At 36.8% G+C, this 22,243-nt stretch overlaps 2 protein-coding genes across 4 annotated transcripts in view; both read left to right on the forward strand.

The window, feature by feature from the left end:
* Positions 1–4,046: 4,046 nt before the first annotated feature.
* LOC108986909 (BTB/POZ domain-containing protein At1g30440-like) lies at positions 4,047–10,330 on the forward strand. 3 transcript variants are annotated; one of them, XM_018959710.2, is made up of 5 exons: positions 4,047–4,538; positions 4,653–4,886; positions 6,864–6,933; positions 7,735–8,934; positions 9,586–10,330. In XM_018959710.2, exons 2-5 carry the CDS (start codon positions 4,828–4,830, stop codon positions 10,132–10,134), a joined length of 1,878 nt encoding a protein of 625 aa, XP_018815255.1. In that variant the 5' UTR covers positions 4,047–4,538; positions 4,653–4,827; the 3' UTR covers positions 10,135–10,330. The 3 variants fall into 3 exon arrangements, with proteins under 3 accessions (XP_018815255.1, XP_018815256.1, XP_018815257.1); XM_018959711.2 differs by having other exon boundaries at positions 4,047–4,384; XM_018959712.2 differs by lacking the exons at positions 4,047–4,538; positions 4,653–4,886 and having other exon boundaries at positions 6,917–6,967.
* A 6,699-nt stretch (positions 10,331–17,029) lies between these two features.
* The window catches only part of LOC108983046 (cation-chloride cotransporter 1), a 29,290-nt gene continuing 24,076 nt past the window's right edge, over positions 17,030–22,243 (forward strand). The window contains exons 1-4 of the mRNA XM_035689720.1: positions 17,030–17,497; positions 18,507–18,656; positions 18,743–18,821; positions 19,311–19,402. Of these exons, the coding sequence (XP_035545613.1) occupies positions 17,325–17,497; positions 18,507–18,656; positions 18,743–18,821; positions 19,311–19,402 (494 nt within the window). The 5' untranslated portion in view covers positions 17,030–17,324. The remainder of the gene's footprint in view (positions 17,498–18,506; positions 18,657–18,742; positions 18,822–19,310; positions 19,403–22,243) is intronic.

Below are 22,243 nucleotides of genomic sequence, written 5' to 3' on the forward strand. Positions count from 1 at the left end.
ATTACTCATGCATATCTTTTTCACCACAAAAAAGTTGAAGAATGTGGATGTTTTTGCCATATATGGTATTTTCATGAACAAGTTACCGATGAGAAAATAAACAACATGACAAGGAATCTAGACTAGTGCAAAATGCTTTGGAGTATTCCTTTGATATGCTTAACTATACTAAAGTGCAGGTCATCAACGAAGAATGTGTGCTTTGGAGTATTCCTTTGATATGCTTAACTATACTACAGTGCAGGTAATCAACGAAGAATGTGCTGGAGTTATCTCACCCCTTGTGAAAGCCTTGTATGATCATGGTTTGGAGATTCATTGCTTACAAAAGGAGAACTATTTTGCACCATAGGTGCAATGAGGAACTGTAGATCCTTGCTTGCATTCACAAGCAGGACAATGTCCCAGCAATTTTCAACCTTATTTCTGCCTTTAACCCCACCAAAGACCAAAAACTTATTCAATACAATTATTCATAACTTGTTCAATATAATTATTCATGTTGATACTTGATTACAAGAGACCAAAAACTTATTAGCAATCAGTTATATTGTGCCATTTTCAACTGACATTCTGTACAGTAGACTTTTATCAAACACGTAAAGTGCAAAGCAAAAACATCATTTGCATACCAGATGAGGAGAGGTGCCGGTTCTAATATTTTTATACACGAATTGCTCTTACAACCACAATTTGCCAAGAAAGCAATAGAGAGTACAAAAACACACCAAAATCATATATTCCAAGAGACCTAGGGTACGACATACTAGAGGAAAAAATAATCCAGGAGCTATGGCGTCGAGGGGCGTCTCAGGAGGTTGGAGATAGACAAAGCTTTGAGAGGGACGCCAAGGAGTCGATAGTGTCTTGTGAGAGGGGCGTGTGACTCGGCTGTGAGAGGGGCGTGCGACTCGTGTGACTCGACTGTGAAAGGGCGTGCGACTCGACTGTGAAAATGGGTGCGACGGAGGTGAGAGGGTGGTCGAGGGAAACCATAGAGGAAGGTGCGAAATGTTTAGGGATAGAAAGGCGAAGGAAAACCAAAGGGAGGGGGCTTGCTGAAATGTTTAAGGATTTTGGGAGGAGATGCAATCCAGCGCAAGATCTAATGCAACTCAGTTCTTCAATTCATCCATATAACCCTACGTGTCACCACCTGATTGGTGGACTGTTATCTCCAAATAAATAGCCCGACCAGTCTGCAGGTTTTCTCAATAGATTATTAACTTTATTATTTCTCAAAAAGAGAAGGAGAATAATCATTTTTTTAAATTTTTTTTATTACTTTTATTCAACTTAACACGTGTAAATATTACAATTGTAAAAGCAAAAATTACAATTGTAAATATTACATGTGTAAAAGAAAATGATGGTGAATGCGAGTTTAACGCGGAATAAGATTTCAAAAATGAATTATTTTAAAAGAGATAAATTGCAATTTATATTGATACGCATTGCACAATCTTTTTAGAAGATAATATAATTCACAATTAAAATTAAAATTTTTTTATTTGCCTTGTATTTATCAATTTTTTAAATAAATATAACATAGAATTTACTTAAAAGAAGATGATGCGAACGATAAAAAGATAACAAATCTTAGATTTGATTTACATTTAGCGAAAAAATCCTAAACATTTCGTCTCATGAAAAAAGGAATAAAGAAATTTTGAAATGACAATGCCCTTCAATTTAAATATGGAAGGTACGATGTGCGATTTGGATAGTAAATTGAGATGAGTTGAAAATTGAATAAAATATTATTAGAATATTATTTTTAAATATTATTATTGTTTTAAAATTTAAAAAAATTGAATTGTTTATTATATTTTATGTAAAAATTTAAAAAAATTATAATAATAATATGAGATAAAATGAAACGAAAGAGGGCTTGAGCGACTGAGTCTCAAAATATCCTTCAATTGTCTCAAAAAGCTAGTAAACAAATCCTGATATTTGGATCTATATCTCATTTAGATATAGAAATACTCTTAACCTATCTCATCTTATCTCATTTTATAATTATAATTTTTCTAAATTGTTATATAAAATATAATAAAAATTTAATATTTTTAAGTCTTAAAATAATAATAATATTAAAAAATAAAATTTTAATAAAATTTTATTTAATTCATCTAAAATTATCTTATTTCATTATTCAAACGAACCCTTAAACCTTTTACATCTTAAAATGAGCGAGATAAATATTTATAATTGTTTAAATAAAATTAGATGCTCAATAAATATTGGAGAGTTCACCTGCACCATAATATATCTCTCTAATTCGATTTTAAATTGAGCAATGCAACTCTGTATCTCATCTTTAGCCACACATGATGATATGTTAGACATATTTCAAATGATTTTTTCGATAAATTATTTAAGAGCTGCATTGCTCTAATGAGAATTGCATTATAAGTTTAGTTAATTTTATTTTTAAATTATTTTTAAATTATAATAACATCTTTATTAAAATGATATATTTTTTTTATTTAATGAAGAACTTGTACATACAGTCTTTAAATAAAAATTACAAATGAAATTTCTTATTATTTAATTGACATTGACTTAAAATAGTCATATCATTAGATATTATGGAAGATGACAAGTATTATGATAGAGAAAAGTATTATTCTCTTACGCTTCGTTTGGTTATTGAATTTAACAACTAAACTTAGTTGAATTTAGTCTAATTTTAAATCGAATCTAATATTTAAATACTTAATTCTTAAATTATTAAATTCATCCCAACTCAAAACTTTTTTACACGTAGAACTCACAAATTTTTTTAATTTAAGATATCTTTATATGTGAGACTCACGATCTTTTTAAATTTTTTATAAAAAATATTAAATTCATCTTAATATTAAAATATATTTTAAACTCAATTTAAAAAAATTTTATATAATTTTTTTATTATATAATTTATTACTATTTATAAAAAATTTAATTCAATTAAATTTAACTCAACTCAAAATTTAAGTAAAAACCTCGAGAAATCTAATCCAATATCCCTTTGTAATATGTATCTCGGTCCTGCCAAGAAGAAAACAAAAACGAACGGTCCCCACTTTTGCATGGGACAATAAACTAATATGGTACACACTTAAAATAAAAATTTCAAAGTTTTAAGGAAAATTATATTTATTATCTTTATACATCACATATTATATTTTTTTAATTTTTTTAAATATATAATATATAAATAATGAGTAAAAAAATTCAATTAATTTTAAAAAAATAAAAATAAAAAAATTAGAAAATTAAAATAAATATAATACATAATATGTGAAGATAATGAATAGTAAAGTTAATACCTCATTTATTTTCATAATTTATCTTATATTATCTAATTATTATAATTTTTTTAAATTTTTATATAAAATAAAATAAATAATTTAACATTTTTAAATTTTAAAATAAAATAATATTAAAAAAATATATTTTAATAATATTTTATTTAATTTTTAATTTTAATACCAACTCATTTCATCTTATTTAAAAAAAAATAATAGAGGCAAACTTTTAACGAGTGAGGCTATTATGTCGCCCCACTCTTATCGTTGGATGTACCGTTTAGTAAATTTTTTTTTTTTTATATTTTTTTAAAACATTTAAATATTTTTAAAAAAAAATATCAATAGATTTAAAATAATTTTTTAATTACTAAAAAAAAAAAAAAACTAACCAACAATCAAATGAAGCTGTCAGCTAGAGGCGGCAAAGTAGACTTTCTCACTTTTAATAGCAGTAATGATTCTATAACTCTTTTATTATTATGCGCCTGCTGAGAATTTGTCCTGTACTTGAGTTTTTAATTGATCAATTATTTTCTAAGCAACCGAAGCAACGGACACTCAACGTTGTCACATGGCCTGGCTGAATCGAGATCATTGATGTTTTTTCAACGCTTGTCATTAATCTTGATATTCTCCTTAATTAATACAAATCAAGTTTTTATTTTTTCGATGCCGGTCAAGTTTTGCAGGTTACTGTTCATGTTTTGTCTGTTTAAAGATATTCTGAAGCTAAGTACTAGACAGGCAAATGAATGTGTTCCAAGGGCAAAGGACCCCCCCACATGCGTGCGTGGGGGATTGGTTTCGGAGCGATGTGTAATAAAGACGCTTCTGGGGCTCTTGCATGAATGGTTGTTTTTTTTCAGAGTGGCTTGCTTCTACTTTTTGTTTAATGGGTAATGTGTGGTTTGGGTCCCCTGTATTCCGTGCGGGCTTGAACTTTGGAATCTTCTTGGTATTCTGTTTCTGAAGAGCTGGGTGTCTTTGGGAGGGAGAATATGGGAGGGGTTGACCTAATTTGACGCTGGTTGAGTGACTTCTTTTGAAGGGCATGGGATTAGATTAAGGCCATTTTCTAGAAGTGGGTATGTACTAATAATGGAGTGGACTTATATTTTTTTATTTGTTTTGGACTGGGTTTCTGAAAGGACTAGCTTTGTTCTATTAAATCTAGTGATTTGAGGCAATTTTGCTGGTAAATTTAGGGTGATTCTGCAATTTTTGTGCTGTTTTTGGCAGGTAAATCAGAGAAGAAACCACATTGTGGTTCTGTTTTAAGGTTCTGATAGATTTGGCTTGAGAATTTTGAGTTTTGATGCTCATGTTTTTTTCTGGTTTGTTTTGGTTTCTTAGTGTTTCTCAAGGGAAGAGATCAGCCGGGTTTCTATTCTGCTCGTATGATTGCTCTGTTTGAAGCAAAGCGTTTATTGGGTTTGGTTTTCTGTGTGGTATAGTGGCCGAGGAGGGTTCGGTTTCACATTAGCTTGGCCCTTTTCTTGAAGTTTTGAAGTACTTTCCTTTCGTGAAAATGGCTTCCGTGAAACTTGGTACCAAAGCTGATGCATTCCAACGGCATGGGCAGGCCTGGTATGTAATTTTGTCTCCCTGAAGACTGATATTATCCTATGCATCAATTCTGTTGACTGTTGGATAAGACTTATTTATATTAAAACCTCTTACTTTTTCATTTCCTTTTCGGCGGAGTTTTGAGACAAAAACCCTATGCACAAGACTGTTTTTCTTGGTTGTTAGAGATGTTTCATGCTTAAAAAAATCTGCATGTGTTTGGTAGCAGAGATACAACTTTCCGATCTGAACCGACAATAACTTTTTATTTTCCTTGACAAAGGATGCTTGCTCGTTGTTTTCAGCATACGACTCGAAATCTTTGTCCATTACTTTATTTCTAGCTCTCACTTTGTGGGGATCAAGTTTCTCTCAAGATCTAGTCCGAACTTGAGGTCCTCAAATGCAAAAGATAGACACGTGAAATGTGCCTACACCATTAGTTGTGAATGGTTTTGATTTTGCCTTCATTTGGGAATAGCATGAATCGAGGAATGGCTCAACTACTTGAGGTTGATGGTCCTTCTAACCGAGTAACAAACGATTTTTACTGCTTCCTAATGCTGATGGGCACTTCAAACTACTTCATCACAGTTTGTTTATCACAGGGATTTTTTATTTGACTCTTCAAACTAATCTTTTGTCGTAAGATGGGTTGTTGCATTTGATTTTTACATTCGCTTCAGCCATGGAATCTCACATAGTCTGCACAATTTAGCCTGGGATTTAGCAGTTTTTGAATTTTAAATAAACTTAAGAGTACAGGTTGTACCCTACTTCTTATTTTTATTTTTATTTTTCAAAAGCACCATAATGAGTGAAGTATGGCTATTTTGGATTCTTTAGTTTATGAACTGACAGAAGCAAACTTCTTGGTTGTTTTGAAAAGTTTATGTAACTCGACCATAGTCAATATCGTTATGGGAAGTGGGGAGTTCTTAAGGCATGGTAAAAATTGTTTGGCTTTGACCCTTTGACCTCAAAATGAAATGATTGAGCACATCTTCTAAACCTATTGCCCCTTCACTGACCAAATAATGTAATAAATAAAGCAATAAAAAACTCCCATTAAGTTTATGACATAGGAAATCTCATATGTAAGATCAACTGCTAGCAAGCATGAAGACATGTATGAGATATGTGTGACGATTGGACAAGAGGGATATTGATAACAAAAAGGTTTGTAGACATGATTGCAGATGTACAAATTTATCTTCCGACTTTTGGTACATATTTCAGAGAAGTCTTAGAGAGGATGCAAGAAGGACTGGTATCTGATAAGTATATCATGTGGATATGGATTAGTTATAACAAAAAATCATGTGGATATGGATCTCTTGCAGAAGTATCTATAGGCTTGCATCTGGTGTATTACATGGGTTCACTTATACGGCCTCTTGTAGTCTTGTGGTTAGAATAATCTGGGATAATTGCGTGAATGATTATAAACTAGTGTTTGCTTGCACACAATGACGCACTCACGTTCCTTTTATATTTTGTCTCGTAGTTATGAGAAGGACACAAGTTTAACATCTTTAGACACTCATGCATAGGTGTTGCTCTTGTGTACGTCCCGTGGACTTGGCTTTGCCTATTTTATATAAAATTCTTATTTACTGATAAAAAAAAAAAAACAAGTTTAACATGTGTTCTTGGAAATAGAAAAAGAAAGTTTCTTAGATGGCTTTCTATCCGTTTTGGTGGGTATTTTCTATTGATGTTGGAAATAATGAGAATATAAAAGCAAATGGTATTTCCTGCAAACGTTAACCTTATATGATACTTGAACTTGTGATTTTGTACTAAACAATGAATCTTTGCTTTATGAACATGGTTATTTTTTTTATTTGCTAGTTTTGAATTGATGATATCACCCAAAGCTCACTATTTGACCACAAAAGTGCGGCTTCACTTACCTGGTGTGTGCATGAGTGTGTATATAAATTCGTTTCCCGGAATTTTTTATAGATGACCATTAACATAACTGTAATATTATAGGTTCTGCACGACTGGGCTCCCGAGTGATATTGTTGTTGAAGTTGGGGAGATGTCGTTTCATCTTCACAAGGTACTCTGATTTGACTTACATTTTCTTTTGAGATGTAAGTTCTCACTGAAGTTTACTTGAATATATGCCTTTTTTTACTAATTTGCTTCGCCTTTTTTGCGGAATGATTGTTTAGATTGCTTGTATATCCATATTCCACCATTAACCTTGAACAATTTTCAAGTACTGTTCCAATAGTCTCTTAGTGTGAAGCTAGTTTGTTTTTTAATGATTGGCACCAGGTGTCCAAGAACAAAATCCCGATTAATCCTAGGGTTCGGCAAGGTGTTTCCTGCAAGTGCACCTCGGGTAATTCAAGGAAAAATTTCCCGTCTGATGGCCCCTAGAAATTGTTTGCACCCAAGGATCCAAACCTTAGACCTGGAGATACCACCAAGACCAAGGCCCTTACAACTTGAGCCAATCCACAGAGGTTGATGCTAGGTTTAATTGTTAGTAATTCCTCCTCCACCATCTCCATCTGTTTGAAACCTCAAATCTTGGTTTCTCTGAGTCAGTTGCATGCTTTGCTACATAGTCATAAATTTTCTTCTCTTGATTTCAATCTCAAGCTGGCAAACAAACTTGAGATCAGCGTATGAGCATAATACAAAGATTCTGTTGAGCTGCACTTCTTTTAAATTTTCCTTTATGTAAAGTTCAATGTCATTTTACTTTGTCCAGCGAATAATGTGTTATTTGATTGCTGAAAACTTTGTGTTGCTTTCATATCAGCTGTAAGGTATATCCTTGCAAGTTTAGGTGGTGGAACAGACAATGACATTTATAGATACTTACACTTGTTAATAATTAATAATGCAGTTCCCTTTGCTCTCTAGAAGCGGGTTTATGGAAAGATTAATTGCAGAAGCATCCGAACAAGGAGAAGAAGGATATGTCATAAACCTTCCTGACATTCCTGGTGGGGCCAAAACGTTTGAACTTGTGGCCAAGTTCTGCTATGGGGTGAAACTTGAACTTACTTCCTCAAATGTTGTGTACCTCCGTTGTTCTGCGGAGCATCTTGAAATGAAAGAGGACTATGGTGAAGGAAATTTGATTGTTCAGACTGAGGCCTTCCTGAATCAAGTAGTTCTACAAAGTTGGAAAGACTCACTAAAGGCACTGCAAACCTGCGATGATGTTCTACGCTATGCTGAAGAACTTAACATTACAAAAAGGTGCTTTGAGTCGCTGGCCACTAAGGCATGTACTGACCCAGCTCTATCTGGGTGGCTTGCCACTGGAGGGAGTGTGTTGTGGAATGGGATAAGTACAGGGGCTAGACCAAATAATTCAAGTTCAGATTGGTGGTATGATGATGTATGTACTTTAAGTTTGCCGCTCTTTAAGAGGTTGATTTCAGTCATGGAAACTCGTGGAATCAGACAGGAGATTATTGCCGGGTCCCTCACTTGCTATGCAAAAAAGTACCTGCCAGGACTGAATCGGCGTCAGGGAGCCATTGAGTCCAGTAATCGTCTGGCACCCGTGGCTTTGGGGGCTCCACCATCAGAAGACGACCAGAAGCTTTTCCTGGAAGAGATTGATAGGCTACTTCCAATGCAGAAGGGCCTAGTGCCAACTAAATTCCTATTTGGTCTACTTCGAACAGCCATGATTCTTCGAGTGAATCCCGCTTGCATATCAAGTTTGGAGAAAAGAATTGGGATGCAGCTTGATCAAGCTACACTGGAAGATCTGTTGATGCCCAATTTCTCTTATTCCATGGAGACACTATACAATGTTGACTGTGTGCAACGGATTCTTGACCACTTTCTTGCAATGGATCAGATTTCTGGTGGGACTTCCCCTGGTGCAATTGATGATAGTCAATTTATCGGGTCACCTTCGTTGACACCAGTCACGATGGTAGCCAAGCTAATTGATGGGTATCTTGCAGAGGTTGCCCCTGATGTTAATTTGAAGTTCCCCAAATTTCAGGCTCTTGCTGCTGCAGTTCCTGACTATGCCAGGCCCTTGGATGATGGACTTTATCGTGCAATAGACATTTATCTGAAGGTACTAATTATTTAATAGTTGCATAGAAGCCTGAGATTGAATAGTTAATAATGCATTCTGGAGTCTAACATATTTGAACTTTCATGCATCTTGGCCCACACTCGCTACTCTAATGCCCGACCAATTTCAGTTGTTGCATCCAACCTGAATCGCCTTTCTTAATTCAAATTTGGTTGTCAGGTTACAATTTTGACAGGAATTGGCTTATTTGAAAATTTTCGGGAGATCATATTTTCTTTTCTTCTCTTCTATTAGAATTTTCCCTGCGTTTTATATAGTTGGTTCTTGATTCGTGGAAGTTTAGCTGATCCTCGGGACTTTACTTCTCTCTGTGAAACTGAAACAAACTAATGGGACCAAACCAGGGTCAGTTTCATTTGGACTTGGTTTCATCTGGAAATTATAGTCAGATGGGGCTACATTCTGCCAAGTCCCCAGTTTTTCATCCATGTATTCTTTTTATCTATGGACAATATGAGCTTCAAGATTGTTGCTATTGCGCACTGGATTTACCAAAAGTTGAGAACATATTAATATATTACAGGCCCTTTGCAAAAAGAAAAAAGAAAAAGAAGACATAACAAACTAGATTGGGAACATTTTCATTAAGTTTGGGCTTATCTGGTTTCCCCGTGGTTGTCAAACATGCAGTCACACCCATGGTTGGTAGAGTCCGAAAGAGAACAACTCTGCAGGCTGATAGACTGCCAGAAGTTCTCCTTAGAAGCTTGCACCCATGCTGCACAGAATGAGAGGCTTCCTCTTAGAATAGTAGTTCAAGTTCTCTTCTTTGAGCAGCTTCAGCTTAGGACCTCCATTGCAGGCTGCTTTCTGGTCTCAGATCATCTTGATGGATCAAGACAGTTAAGAAGTGGACCTGCTGGATCTAATGAGGGAGGCTTGGCCACAACTGTGAGGGAGAATCAGGTTTTGAAGGTGGGGATGGATAATATGAGGATGAGAGTATTTGAGCTTGAGAAGGAATGCTCAAACATGAAGCAGGAGATTGAGAAGTTGGGTCGCACAGAGGGTTCTAGCACGTGGGGAAGTGTGTCAAAGAAATTTGGGTTTAAGTTGAAGTCTCAGATGTGCAGTGCTCAAGCTGAATCTGTTAGCAACCAGAGTAATGGTAATGGGAAGGTTGAGAAGTTGAAGGACAGGCATGGAAAGCACAAGAACAATTCATCTCATAATGATTAAACCTTTTCTAAATTGTTATTATTTTGTAGTATTTCCTCCATAAGTTCTTATCATTTGTAGTTTCACTTTTTTGTTTTTAAGTTAGAAACTGAGATTCAACCAAGTATGAGGGAAATGAATGGAAAGAAAGTGTAATTTGTAACAACTCTCTATTTTTTTTGCTAAATATTTGAATTAGTTCATTGTTTGCAGTGTATTGCAGTTTTCCCTTTCTGGAATGGCTTCTACATAAAATTGCTGGCCTGTTGCGAAGCTACTGACATATTTCTTTTGTGTCTTGAGTAAACAACCATGGGAAATAATACCTTCCATGCAGTCAGTTATTTCAAGCAATATGTTTATGACTTCTGATTTTCTTCATTTTATAGCTACGCTGGTCTGTGTGGAAGAGAGTTCTGGCTGAGTATTACTGTTTTGTCAAGGGCTTATTTTAGCCAATCGCGTCAAGCATACAAGTTTGTTTCATTTAGTTGCGTTTGGATAGTGAGATAATCTCGGATATTCTGTAAAAAGTAATGAAAAGATAATGATAAAATATTGAATAGTAGTGGAATATTCTCATAATACTCTACTACTCAAACTAACTAATGTCATTTATCCTTTTATCATTTTCTGATATGGCATCAAATGATTGGTAGATAATGGTACATCGTCGTCGAGCCTTGTGACGACATTCTCCTCTTTAGTTATTGGTGGTGCATAATCAATAAGCATGCATGAAGATTTAGTGCCTTCTTGTGTTTTAAAGGCTTGAATTTGTTAAAATGAGTCATTTATGCAATTTTTAGGCTCTCATTTCAAGTGAAAAGTGAATATGAAAAGTAGGGGTGGGCAGCGGGGCCCCGCCCCGCTGCCCTGGCCCGGTTCCGCCCCGCACCCGTGCGGCGGGGCGGACCACCCCGTCCGCCAGATGCGGGGGCGGGGTCACCCGCCCCGCATCTGGGGCTCTATCCGGGGGCGGGGGCGGGATGGGGGTCACACCCGCCCCGCATATACCCCGCCCCGCATCCATGTTTTTATATATATAAAAAATATATATATATATACGCATGAAACGACGTCGTTTCATGCGTATATATTTTTTTTTAAAACCCAGGCATGAAACGACGTCGTTTCATGCCTGGGTTAATTAGCCCCCCCCGATTCCCTCCCTCGGCCTCGCTCACTCTCAGACCCTCACTTCTCTCATCTCTGTCTCTCCGCTCAACCCTCCCTCTCTCTAAGTCTGAGTTTCCGGCGCCGCACCCAGCTACCAGCGGTGGCTTCAACGTCGCCGTGCGCATCCGTCCATCCGGTCCGTTTCTCTGCATCTCACCGAAGATCCGAATCCCGAAAGGTAAGAAACGACGAAACCCATTTTATTTTGTTGTGATTTATATTTTTAATGGAGATTGGAGGAAGGATGGGGTTTATCGGAGATGGAGGATGGGATTTTTGTGAATTGTGGGCTGTGGAGCTTAGATTGTGCATGTGTTTTGGTTTGAAATTTGAATGAGTCCGTGAAATGCATGTGAATTGTGTTTGATTTCTCATTTCTGTAATTATTTCGGTTTGGAATCTTTGGATTGAAATTAATTGTGTAATTAATTTGGAATGAAACCCCTAATTTAATTTAGGGCTCAAATCCGAAACCCTAAATTAATTTAGGGGTTTCAATCTTTGAAACCCCTAAATTAATTTAGGGTTTCGAAATACCCTAAATTAATTTAGGGGATTCAAAGATTGAAACCCCTAAATTAATTTAGGGCTCAAATCCAAATTAATTTAGGGCTCAATTCCGAAACCCTAAATTAATTTAGGGGTTTCAATCTTTGAAACCCCTAAATTAATTTAGGGTTTCGAAATACCCTAAATTAATTTAGGGGTTTCAAAGATTGAAACCCCTAAATTAATTTAGGGATCAAATCCGAAACCCTAAATTAATTTAGGGGTTTCAATCTTTGAAACCCCTAAATTAATTTAGGGTTTCGAAATACCCTAAATTAATTTAGGAAAGGAGAAAAATCAGTAGAGAGCAAGCATGATTTGGAATTAATTCCGAAAAGTCTCATGCTATACTTTCATTCTTTGAGTTAAATCATACTTATCTAAAAAATTTAAACTCCAAAAAATCTAAACTCTTAGGAGATGATAAATTCATCGTTGGCATGTGGGGTCAAATATATAGCATCCAAAGCCTCGTATTAGCTAGAAAATGAATTTGATATTTTCAATGGGAGGTAAATGAGTTTTAGGCCCCATTTCACAATTTCTTTTGCATATCCATTATGCTATGAAGCCTATGATAATTTGGATTTTCTGCTGCTTCTTGAAAATCATATCCAATATTAGTAGTAACAATTGTTGTTGTTATTATGGAATGATCTGTGTGTGTGTGTGTACACATTTGAAGACATGCAGTCTTCTTGCGAAGCTGGGTGCACATGCATATTGGTTAAGTGGCACCCCTTTTTATGTCAACTTGTATGTATATAGTTGGATAGTATATACAACTAATAAGCAAATAATTGTTTATATATAATTGTATGTAGCTAGAAGGTGTCAAATTGGATTCAATACCTCCTTTGTGAGGACTTGCTTTCATTATATAGGCACTGCCGTGCATGTTACAAGGCTATATTATTTTTTTATTTCTCATTTCTTTGTTAATATTTTATAATTTGTTGGATGTGGACTTTTCCACCTTACTTAAATAAAGGAAACATCCATATTTTCTTATCTCATATAGTGTATTTGTTAATATACTTTATTAACAACATATAGTGTATTTGTTGTTAATATACTTTATTACATTTTATAACCAAAGTACACAATATATATATATGAATGTAAAGTGATAGTGTGATACTTTTTGTTATTCTACTTTTATTTTATGTTCATTATATAGTTATGTTTTCTATTATTTCAGATTTCTTGTTTGCTTTAGTTCATGGATATTCCAGCGGATTCGAGTGCGAGCTCTCCTTTTCAGGCCGAGGGCACCCCTACCCCTACACCTACACCTACACCTACCCCTCCTACTCATACCCCTACCCCTAGCCCTACGGCACCTTGCCCCGCCCCCAAGCCCAGCAAGAAACCTGCTTCAATAGTTTGGACTCATTTCACCAAATTAGAGGGTGGTGACTCAAGTAACCCCCAAGCCAAGTGTAACCATTGTGGCAAAATTTATGGATGCCACTATAGGAAACATGGCACCTCTCAATTAAAGGTGCACTTAGAAGAGCAATGCAAAAAAAGTCCAATATTAAGATCATTACAAGATAAAAGCCAATCTAGGCTAGAAGTTGGACTTCAAAAAATGGCGGATGGGACTAGTGGGGGTGCAAGTTTGAGGGGGTATACTAAGTATGATCCCGATGAGTGTAGAAGACATCTAGCTCGTATGGTCATAATGGACGAGCTACCTTTTCAAATTGTAGACGGGAAAGGGTTCCAGGCGTATTCTCACTACTTGGAACCAAGGTTTAATATTCCCTCTCGCCACACGGTGGCAAAGGATGTAAAAAAGCATTTTTACATTGAAAAGGAGAAGTTGAGGGGTCAATTGGCAGATCAATTTGTTTGTCTCACCACTGACACTTGGACATCGATCCAAAATTTTAATTATATGTCTTTGACTGTGCATTTTATTGATTGCCATTGGACATTACACAAGAAAATCATAAAATTTTGTAAAATCACCGATCATAAGGGTGAGACAGTTGGGAAGGCCTTGGAGGCTTCAATAAAAGAGTGGGGTTTGAGCCGAGTTGTTACAGTCACAGTCGATAATGCCTCGTCTAACGATGTTGCATTAGGACATTTGAGAACTTATCTTAGAGAGGCAAATAAGACACTTATGGGTGGTGAGTGTCTGCATGTGAGATGTGCAGCACATATTCTGAATTTGATTGTCAGTGATGGTTTGAGAGATCTTCATGACTCGATTGCTCGAGTTAGGACTGCTGTGAGATGGGTGAGATCTTCTCCTTCAAGGTTGGAGAAATTCAAGGTTGCTGCGAGATCTGCGGGTCTAACATCTAAGAAGGGTCTTTGTACTGATATGCCTACACGATGGAACTCAACATTTCTGATGTTAGAGGCGGCCCAAGAATATAGGCTGGCATTTGCATTATTGGGTGATGAAGACATCCAATATGTAAAATATTTTGATGATCACGGGGGATTGGGGAAACCCGTAGCTGATGATTGGGAAGTTGTAACTATTTTTGTAGACTTTTTGAGGCTTTTTTACGATATCACCACGAGGCTATCTGGAACTTTGTACCCTACATCCAATGTTGTATGCCAGCAAATATGTAGGGTAAAAGAAGAATTAGATGACATGGTCGCGGGTGGTCACATTAGGCTGCGGGAGATGGCATTGATTATGAGGTCAAAGTACGACAAGTATTGGGGAGATTTAACTAGGGCTAATATTTTGTTATATGTAGCTGTCGTATTTGACCCGAGGTATAAGTTGGATGGCATGATATTTGGATTGGGCCTTGCGTACGGGCAAGTATGGGCGGAACTTATTGCAACAAGGGTTCGGGAAACCCTTACTAGATTATTTGATGAGTTTTCCACCTTGCGGGGTGGTAATATTGCGGCACCTACATCTACCCCCTCAGCCTCAGGCTCACAGTTTCCTGAAGTCGAGAGTGGGAAAAGGCGTAGATTGGAGTAGGGTGAGAGGTATGAGCAGGCCCCCTTCCTCCGGACTTCTGTAGAGGCTCAGTCAGAGATAGACAGATACTTAGCAGCAGAGATGCTACCATTTTCACGAGATTTCGATATATTAAGTTGGTGGAAGGTGAATGCTGTGAAGTATCCCATCCTTGAGAGATAGCCCGCTCACTTTTGGCCATCCCTGTTAGCACAGTAGCCTCAGAGTCGGCCTTTAGCACCGGAGGACGTGTATTAGATTCATTTCGGAGTTCATTAGCTCCTGCCACTGTGGAGGCTTTGATTTGCACCCAGAATTGGATCAAGGGAACTCCAATTCATGTTCCGGATGTTCTTGAGTATGAGGAGGCCGACGTCGAGGAGGAGGGTGATGATCAATCTGGATCTGGTATTTATTCTAATTTCTTATTTTCATTTATTTATTTTCATTTAATTGGTATTCATTAATTTCATTTCAAATTTAATACTTATAGTGATACATGAGACGGCGTCTACGGCTACCTCCGATGCAGTATGACTTTTGTATTGGACTCACCATTGCCATGGTTTGCATAATTTCTTCCCTAATTGTTTGTTTATAACTTTTTAATTCTAATTTGTTTTATTTTTAACTTATTAATATTTCAGGTTTTTTGACTTATTAACTTTTATTTTTAACTTATTGATTTTCAGTCTCGCAGCAGTCGCTCAGTGAACTCACAACTACGGCTCCACCCCTAAAATTAATTTTCTTAATTTACAATTATTATAATGTTGCTACAATAGTTAATTATACAATTTGTAATATTTATTTTTTTTAGAAGAGTTTGTAATAGTGTAATAGTTTATTAGTTCTCTTAATTTGTATAATTGTAAACTATTTATTGTAGCAGTGTCTTATTGCCTTAGTGATGAATATTACTTAATTATTTAATAGTTAAAACTTAATATCTACTTATCAAAAAAAAAATATTTCTTTTCTGTTTTTAATTTTATATATTTTTTAATATAAATAATGGGCCCAAAGTGGCCCAAAACGAATTCTGGGCCCAAAGGGGCCCAAAAACTGATTCTGGGCCATTTATGGCCCAGAAAAAAGTACTGGGCCGGAAGCCCAGTACTCAGTACGGGGGTGCGGACGGGTGGGGGTCCACCCCCGCACCCCGGGCAGCGGACGGGGGACCCCGCCCCCGCCCATCGGTGAGATCCCGAGGCATCCCCGCCTCACGAGGCGGGTGTGAGGAGGGTAACCCGCCGGTAAGAAATCACTAATGAAAAGAGAAAAAACCATCTCCATTCTCAACTCATTATTTTGAAGAGATGCAAGTAGGATAACATTATAAGCCTATCTGGGCTTGTGGATGCCATTTGCACATGCTATGAGTCTGCTCCATTGACAGATAAGGACTGCATATCATGCCAAGGACTTGAAAGCTTATTTTTATATTTTGAAACTTATAATATAGTTTAGCAGATTTTATCTAGTTGGCATAGAACAGAATAATGACCAAGCCCTATTGAATACAGATATATTATTTTAGAGATTTATATAATTTTTTGGATGAATTTACTTAATATTTTACCTAAAATAATAACATAAATAACAAAACATGCAAAGCTCACTTGACTTGATGCATCCAACAAATTATAATTAATGCTAAAGAAAAATATGTTACTTTTTTTTAGCACTATATTACTTATTCAATTGACTGAAACATAGAAACATAAACACGAAATGCATATCCATTGCAGGAAAAAACAACAAATGTTAAATTGCATGACAAATTTTCCTAGACTCTATGTCTTGTTTGTTTTCACAGATGAGATGAGATGAATTGAGATTAAAGTTAAAAATTAAATAAAATATTATGTTTTAATTATAAAAAGATTTTATAAAAATAAATTTTCAATTAACGTAGTTTGATATAGTATATCATATTGTAAAATTTATTTTATTATAAAGTAGATATAATATTTCACATAAATTCACTTCAATTTGAAAATTTAATTTTTTTTTGTGATCATAGACTGCTTAAAATTAAAGTAATATTATTTTATTAAATAGTATTAGATAAAATATTAGGATATGTCAGCTCTGTATGCTCCATTTGAAAAAAATAGGTCCACAGCTAAGAAAATAAATTTTTATATATAAATTTTGATGATTTTCCTTTTTTGTTTTTTTTAAAAACAAATATCAAACTTGGACGCTTTTGAAAGTTGAATAGGCCGAACGTAGGAAAGACCCCATCTTCTTCCTGCTCTCTCTCCTTCGTCATCGTACTTTCTTTTCAGTTAAAAAGCGGTACAAGCTCGTATACGGGTTTTCCTCTTCAATTCCAATTAATCCAATACTTCTATCTCTATGTTGAATTCAACAAGATACTAATTAAATCAAATATAAATTTGATATCGGATTCCTGCTCTTAGATATCTGTCTGATTCATTTTTGGATCTGTTCGTGTTCGTATCCTATCGAATTGGGACTTAACTAGATCCGAAGAAGAAGTAGGTAGAAGTAGAAGCAGAAGCGGGAGGAAATGGACAATGGGGATATTGAGAGCGTGGATGAAGAATTCCCGGGTCGGATAGGCGGACGCAAGTACCGGCCCGTTGTGGCCAACGATCGCGTCGTGCTCGAGATGTCCTCCATGGATCCTGGATCTTCCTCCCCCGCCTCCGACACCTTCTCTGATCGCCAAGCTTCCCTCAAGTACCACCTCTCTCTCTCTCTCTCTCTCTCTCTCTCTCTCTCCATATGAGTATATTTGTTAGATATGTTTTTGAATTCTGAGTGAAAAGAATTACAATGCAAGTTGTCTCCATAATGTGTAATGAAGCTCATGCAACTGTCACTGACCGTTTGTGATGGGACTGGTGACTCTAATTTTATTTCTTCATGTGTAGAATCTGTTTTACTGCTTAAACTTGGTTCTTTATATAAGTTTTCCTTTAACTGCTCACCTGAAGTGAGTTTCGGTTCCGCTTGGTATAAACATATTATTTCGCAGGGCCATATTCGGTATATATGAAATTTATGAAATAAACCACTTGTATGAGTTCTACCTTTGGACCTGAACTCACTATTTAACAGTAATGTTCTGATTAGTTTTTGGCTTTTCATAGAATCTATCAAATTTTGTTTACTGTATGCATCGGAGCAACCATTTCAGATCCACCTATCCATTATTTGGTTTTGGAAGATCTTATTAATCCCTCCTACGTATTCCCCCCAGAAGTGACCTGAATGCTTCATTCCCTTTTATTATAGGATGTGAAACTCCATTTTTATTCCTCTTTATTAAAACACGGAAACAAATTATTATTTTCAAGTCACAAGTTTCTTTTCTTTCCATTCATCCATCTGTAATTTTTAACTCCCAAACATACAAGGAGAATACCCATTACATACTTAGAAAATTATATTTGTAAGCCGGTGTGTAAAGCACACTTTCCATGCCGTTGACATGGCAAAACTTGATTTGCAATAGAAATTTAAAATTCAAATCTCTTACAAATTAAATCCTGCCATGTCAATGGTGTAAAGATTGTATTCTCCACACCTGCTTATAAAGTAGAAGTCCTCTTTATTATATGACCTAGATCTATTAAGTAATAAAGTCTGATTTTTTATCTACATTTTGACAAAAGAGAACTCAAAGAACTTAAGAGTGCCAAATTTTACCTAAGAATTGCCAATCTCTTTTATCTGTTTGTGGCAGAAAAATCAAAGCAGGGACTGAGGCAACCATGAATACAGATTTGAAAGAAGGGTCTTTGCCGACACATGGGCAAGCCAATGGACCCCAAGGAGAGTCAAAACTAGAATTGTTTGGTTTTGATTCTCTTGTCAGTATCCTCGGTCTTCGGAGGTCTATCACTGTGCTTTTCCCTATTGTTTCTGAATTTACTCGATCACTTTGTTCAATGATGTTAAGATTAAGTTTATATATTCCAGTATGACAGGGGAGCCAATTCCAGCGCCCTCAAGTCCTAGAGATGGTGAGGATGTCGCTATTACCAATGGGCTGCCAAAGGTATATGTTGTTTTGTTGAGCAGTTTACTGTTTGCTTGCACAAGTTATTCTTCTGTTTGTTGGGGTGTGCTTTGTTTTGACAGGAATGGTTTGTTCATTTGATGGTTTGAAATAGCAGCTTAATAATTTACAAATTAAAAAAAACACATTTTATTCTTCTAACCAATGGAAGTTGAGAACATCCTTGAGGTTCTTATTGTGGTGTTAAACTAAGAAAGTATGATATAGGTAAATGATTGGTCTTTCTTGATTTAATTTTAATAGAGCCTTGTTTGGTGAGTGAAACTCAGTGCAAATTGTTTCTAAAGATTGAATTTATGTGTGAACTGGATGGATATTTGTTTTGCCATATGTTGCAATTGTTTTGCTTGAAAATTGAATTTAGTTGTGAATATTGTATGGCATTGATCTTGGGTTCCTTGACTTTTGGCACTGCACTGTACTATTGTTCTGATGCTTTTTTGTCTTTTGATTTGCATCTGTATGCAGCGTGCTGATCTCAAACTGGGTACCCTGATGGGTGTATTTGTCCCCTGCTTGCAGAACATACTGGGAATTATCTACTATATCCGATTTTCATGGTGACTCTCGTATTACCTGATGTTTCTTATGCCCTAATTGCATTGTAATTTAGGTTGTGTAAAGGGAATTATAAGTTGAGAGTATAATCATTCCCAATTGCCAATGCTATTTCTAATTTAAGATAAGCAATGTTGCTGGAATTTCTGTAAGAACAGTTCCTTCACAAATTATATGTACATATATATTGAGCTGAACCTAATTTAGTGCATTTTCATTTCTATTTCCCAGCAAGTGTGGGTGAAACTAATTGAAAATGCAACTCCTTGGATAGGAAATGATGGGTCACTTTTTTTTTTTTTTTTAATGCACAACTTATGACTGTTCACAATATTAATGTACTGAATATGAAAATTCATTAGAACATTACTTAACAAAAAAAATCGTAAGAACATAGAAGGGGATAGGGGGCATTTTCTCGACACGTTAGATGTTTGAGGGGATGACTTCTGAATTAGATGCTGGCATGGTATTTGGTGTGGAGATAGGACCTTTCAAGTGCATTTCCTGCTATATAGAGGATTGCGTGTGACTAGGAGGCCTCGGTGGCTGAGTTATTGGATATTTTGGGTGGTTTTCTTCAATGGAGCATTAATTTCCTCAGGGCTGCCTGCGATTGGGAAGTTGGCATCTTTTTAGAATTCTTCAGCTTATTTTACTCCATGGGATTAAGAAATCAAGAGGTAGATAAGATGTGGTGGACTCCCTATGAAGTTCCTGTTCTTTGTTTAGTAAGTATAGATACCCTTTTTGTTCAAGTTAAGAGTTATTCTATTCTCAAGCTGGTGTGTAAAGCACACCATCCACATCACTTAAATGGTAAGATTTGATTTGTAAGATTCAATTTTTAAATTTATCTTCTAAATCAAATTATGCCATGTAAGGACTTTACTAGGTGTGCTCTACACACTGGCTTGAGAACATAATTTTTCGGTTCGTAAATAGGTAGAGGGCAACCTACCTGATTGTTTTTCAGCCTTTTGTTTGACAAGAAAGGAAAAAAGAAGAGAAAAAGATGTTAGACATGGTATATTACGATGTCTTCACATCTCTCTCTCTCTCTCTCTCTCCTTAGATACATAATATGTAACTTGGAATGTTGGAATGCTCTATATGACTTATCTTTTCCTGGATATGGATTGTAATAGCATCTTCAGCTGTATATCTTTACTGTATCGTTTGTAAACATCTGAATTTAATTAGGATACAAGGGCAAGAAGTACTAGTCTTAAATTAGTATGAAGATGGCAATGGGCCATATCAAGGAGTTGTTCATAGACTCCAAACGTTTTACTTTAGTGAAAGAGGGGCGTAGTTTGACCATTACAGAGAGAGGAAGGAGAGTGGTGGCTAAGGTGGTGTTGGGACCAGTAGCTGTTCAATGGCTGGTGAAAGTAATGGAGGAGTGCACAAAGGAAGAAAAAAGAGATTATTATACCACAGTCCGGGAAGGCAGCCATAGCTTCATAGCTCAACGTTGTTCGAATGCTAGAGGGAGATATATGGCGGTGGTTGAATATGGAGGTGGAGGGAGGAAGAACTTCATATTTGTTCCTGAAGAAGAGGGTAGGGGCTGGTATAGGATGGGAGAGGCGTTGAAGGACTGTTTAATGGATCGAAATACACACAGAGATGGACATGGGAAAGAGATATTAGTCACGGCTCAGCCATTGAAGCACTCATACAGGGAGGCGTTGAGGGTGGAACAGCCATCTGTGTCGAGGTATGGTGAGGCATTGAGGGTGGAACAGTCACCTGGGTGTGTTGACAGACTGGGTCAGAGTGGCGTGTTTTCAGGACAAGAAACTGACAGATGGGGGCGTCCAGTACAGTGGCAGAGTGGTAGTAGCAGAGGGGGTGTATCGGGAGAGAACATGAATATCTTACTGGAAGCCAAGTCGCAGCTCGTAGACCTGCAAAACAAGATAGAGTGGTTAATTAGGAAGGAGATGGGGACTTATAATTTGGGTTTAAATGGAGTGATACAATCGGGAGCTGAGATGGGCCTAAAGCCCGGGTTTCAACCAAGTGGGCACGAGCCCAGTCCTCCAATGTTTTACGGGCAAGAAATGGGCCCTAGTGGTAGTGGGCCTTGTAAGCCCGCTCCAGGTGCAAACACGAGTTGGAGGATCCGGATGGAGAAGGACCCGAGACCTTCCAACGGTAACTCGACTCGCGCACCGATACCACCATCGGAAGCCGAGACCACCACGGCGGGACCTTCGCCGGTGGACCAGACAGCGCCGACGAAGGTGGTGGAGCAGTTTCCCCCTTTGAGCGAAACGGAAAAAGTGATTCAGAAGATGGGTTTGGAAAATCGAGAGTCGAGACCAATATCGGACGATGCGAGGTTCACGGTGGGTCCTTCCTCAGTGGCTCAGACAGCGCCGATGATGGTGGTGGAGCAGATTCTTCCCTCGCGTGATCCGGAAAAAGTAACGCAACCAGTTGGTTTTTTCCCAGATGTACCTATCGGTACACAGAACCTGCCGATAGAGTCTTTGGACATTTTGGCTAATGGGAAGGACCTTCACAGTGCCGAAATACTCTCACAGCGCTCTACAGAGCCCAGTGAGAAGACTCTGGAAGGAGGGGCTGAGAGGATTGTAGAACTTGGGGATGACAGTATAGAACTCACGGAGACTAACGTGGACATAATAATGGTTCCTGAAACTCAGGTGAGCTCTTTCCCTACAGAAAATGAGGTGGTCAATTTGGTGAATGGGAAGGTCAGAATTTGTTTGGAGGGGAGGGAGAATCAGGGGTTAGAGAGCCATTTCCGTTAACTTGCTTATTTCCTAATGAGTTTGAAATCTCGGAATGGGTATTCAAAATGGTCAAGG

The sequence above is a fragment of the Juglans regia genome, chromosome 4 (genome assembly GCF_001411555.2).
Source record: "Juglans regia cultivar Chandler chromosome 4, Walnut 2.0, whole genome shotgun sequence".
Taxonomy (NCBI): domain Eukaryota; kingdom Viridiplantae; phylum Streptophyta; class Magnoliopsida; order Fagales; family Juglandaceae; genus Juglans; species Juglans regia.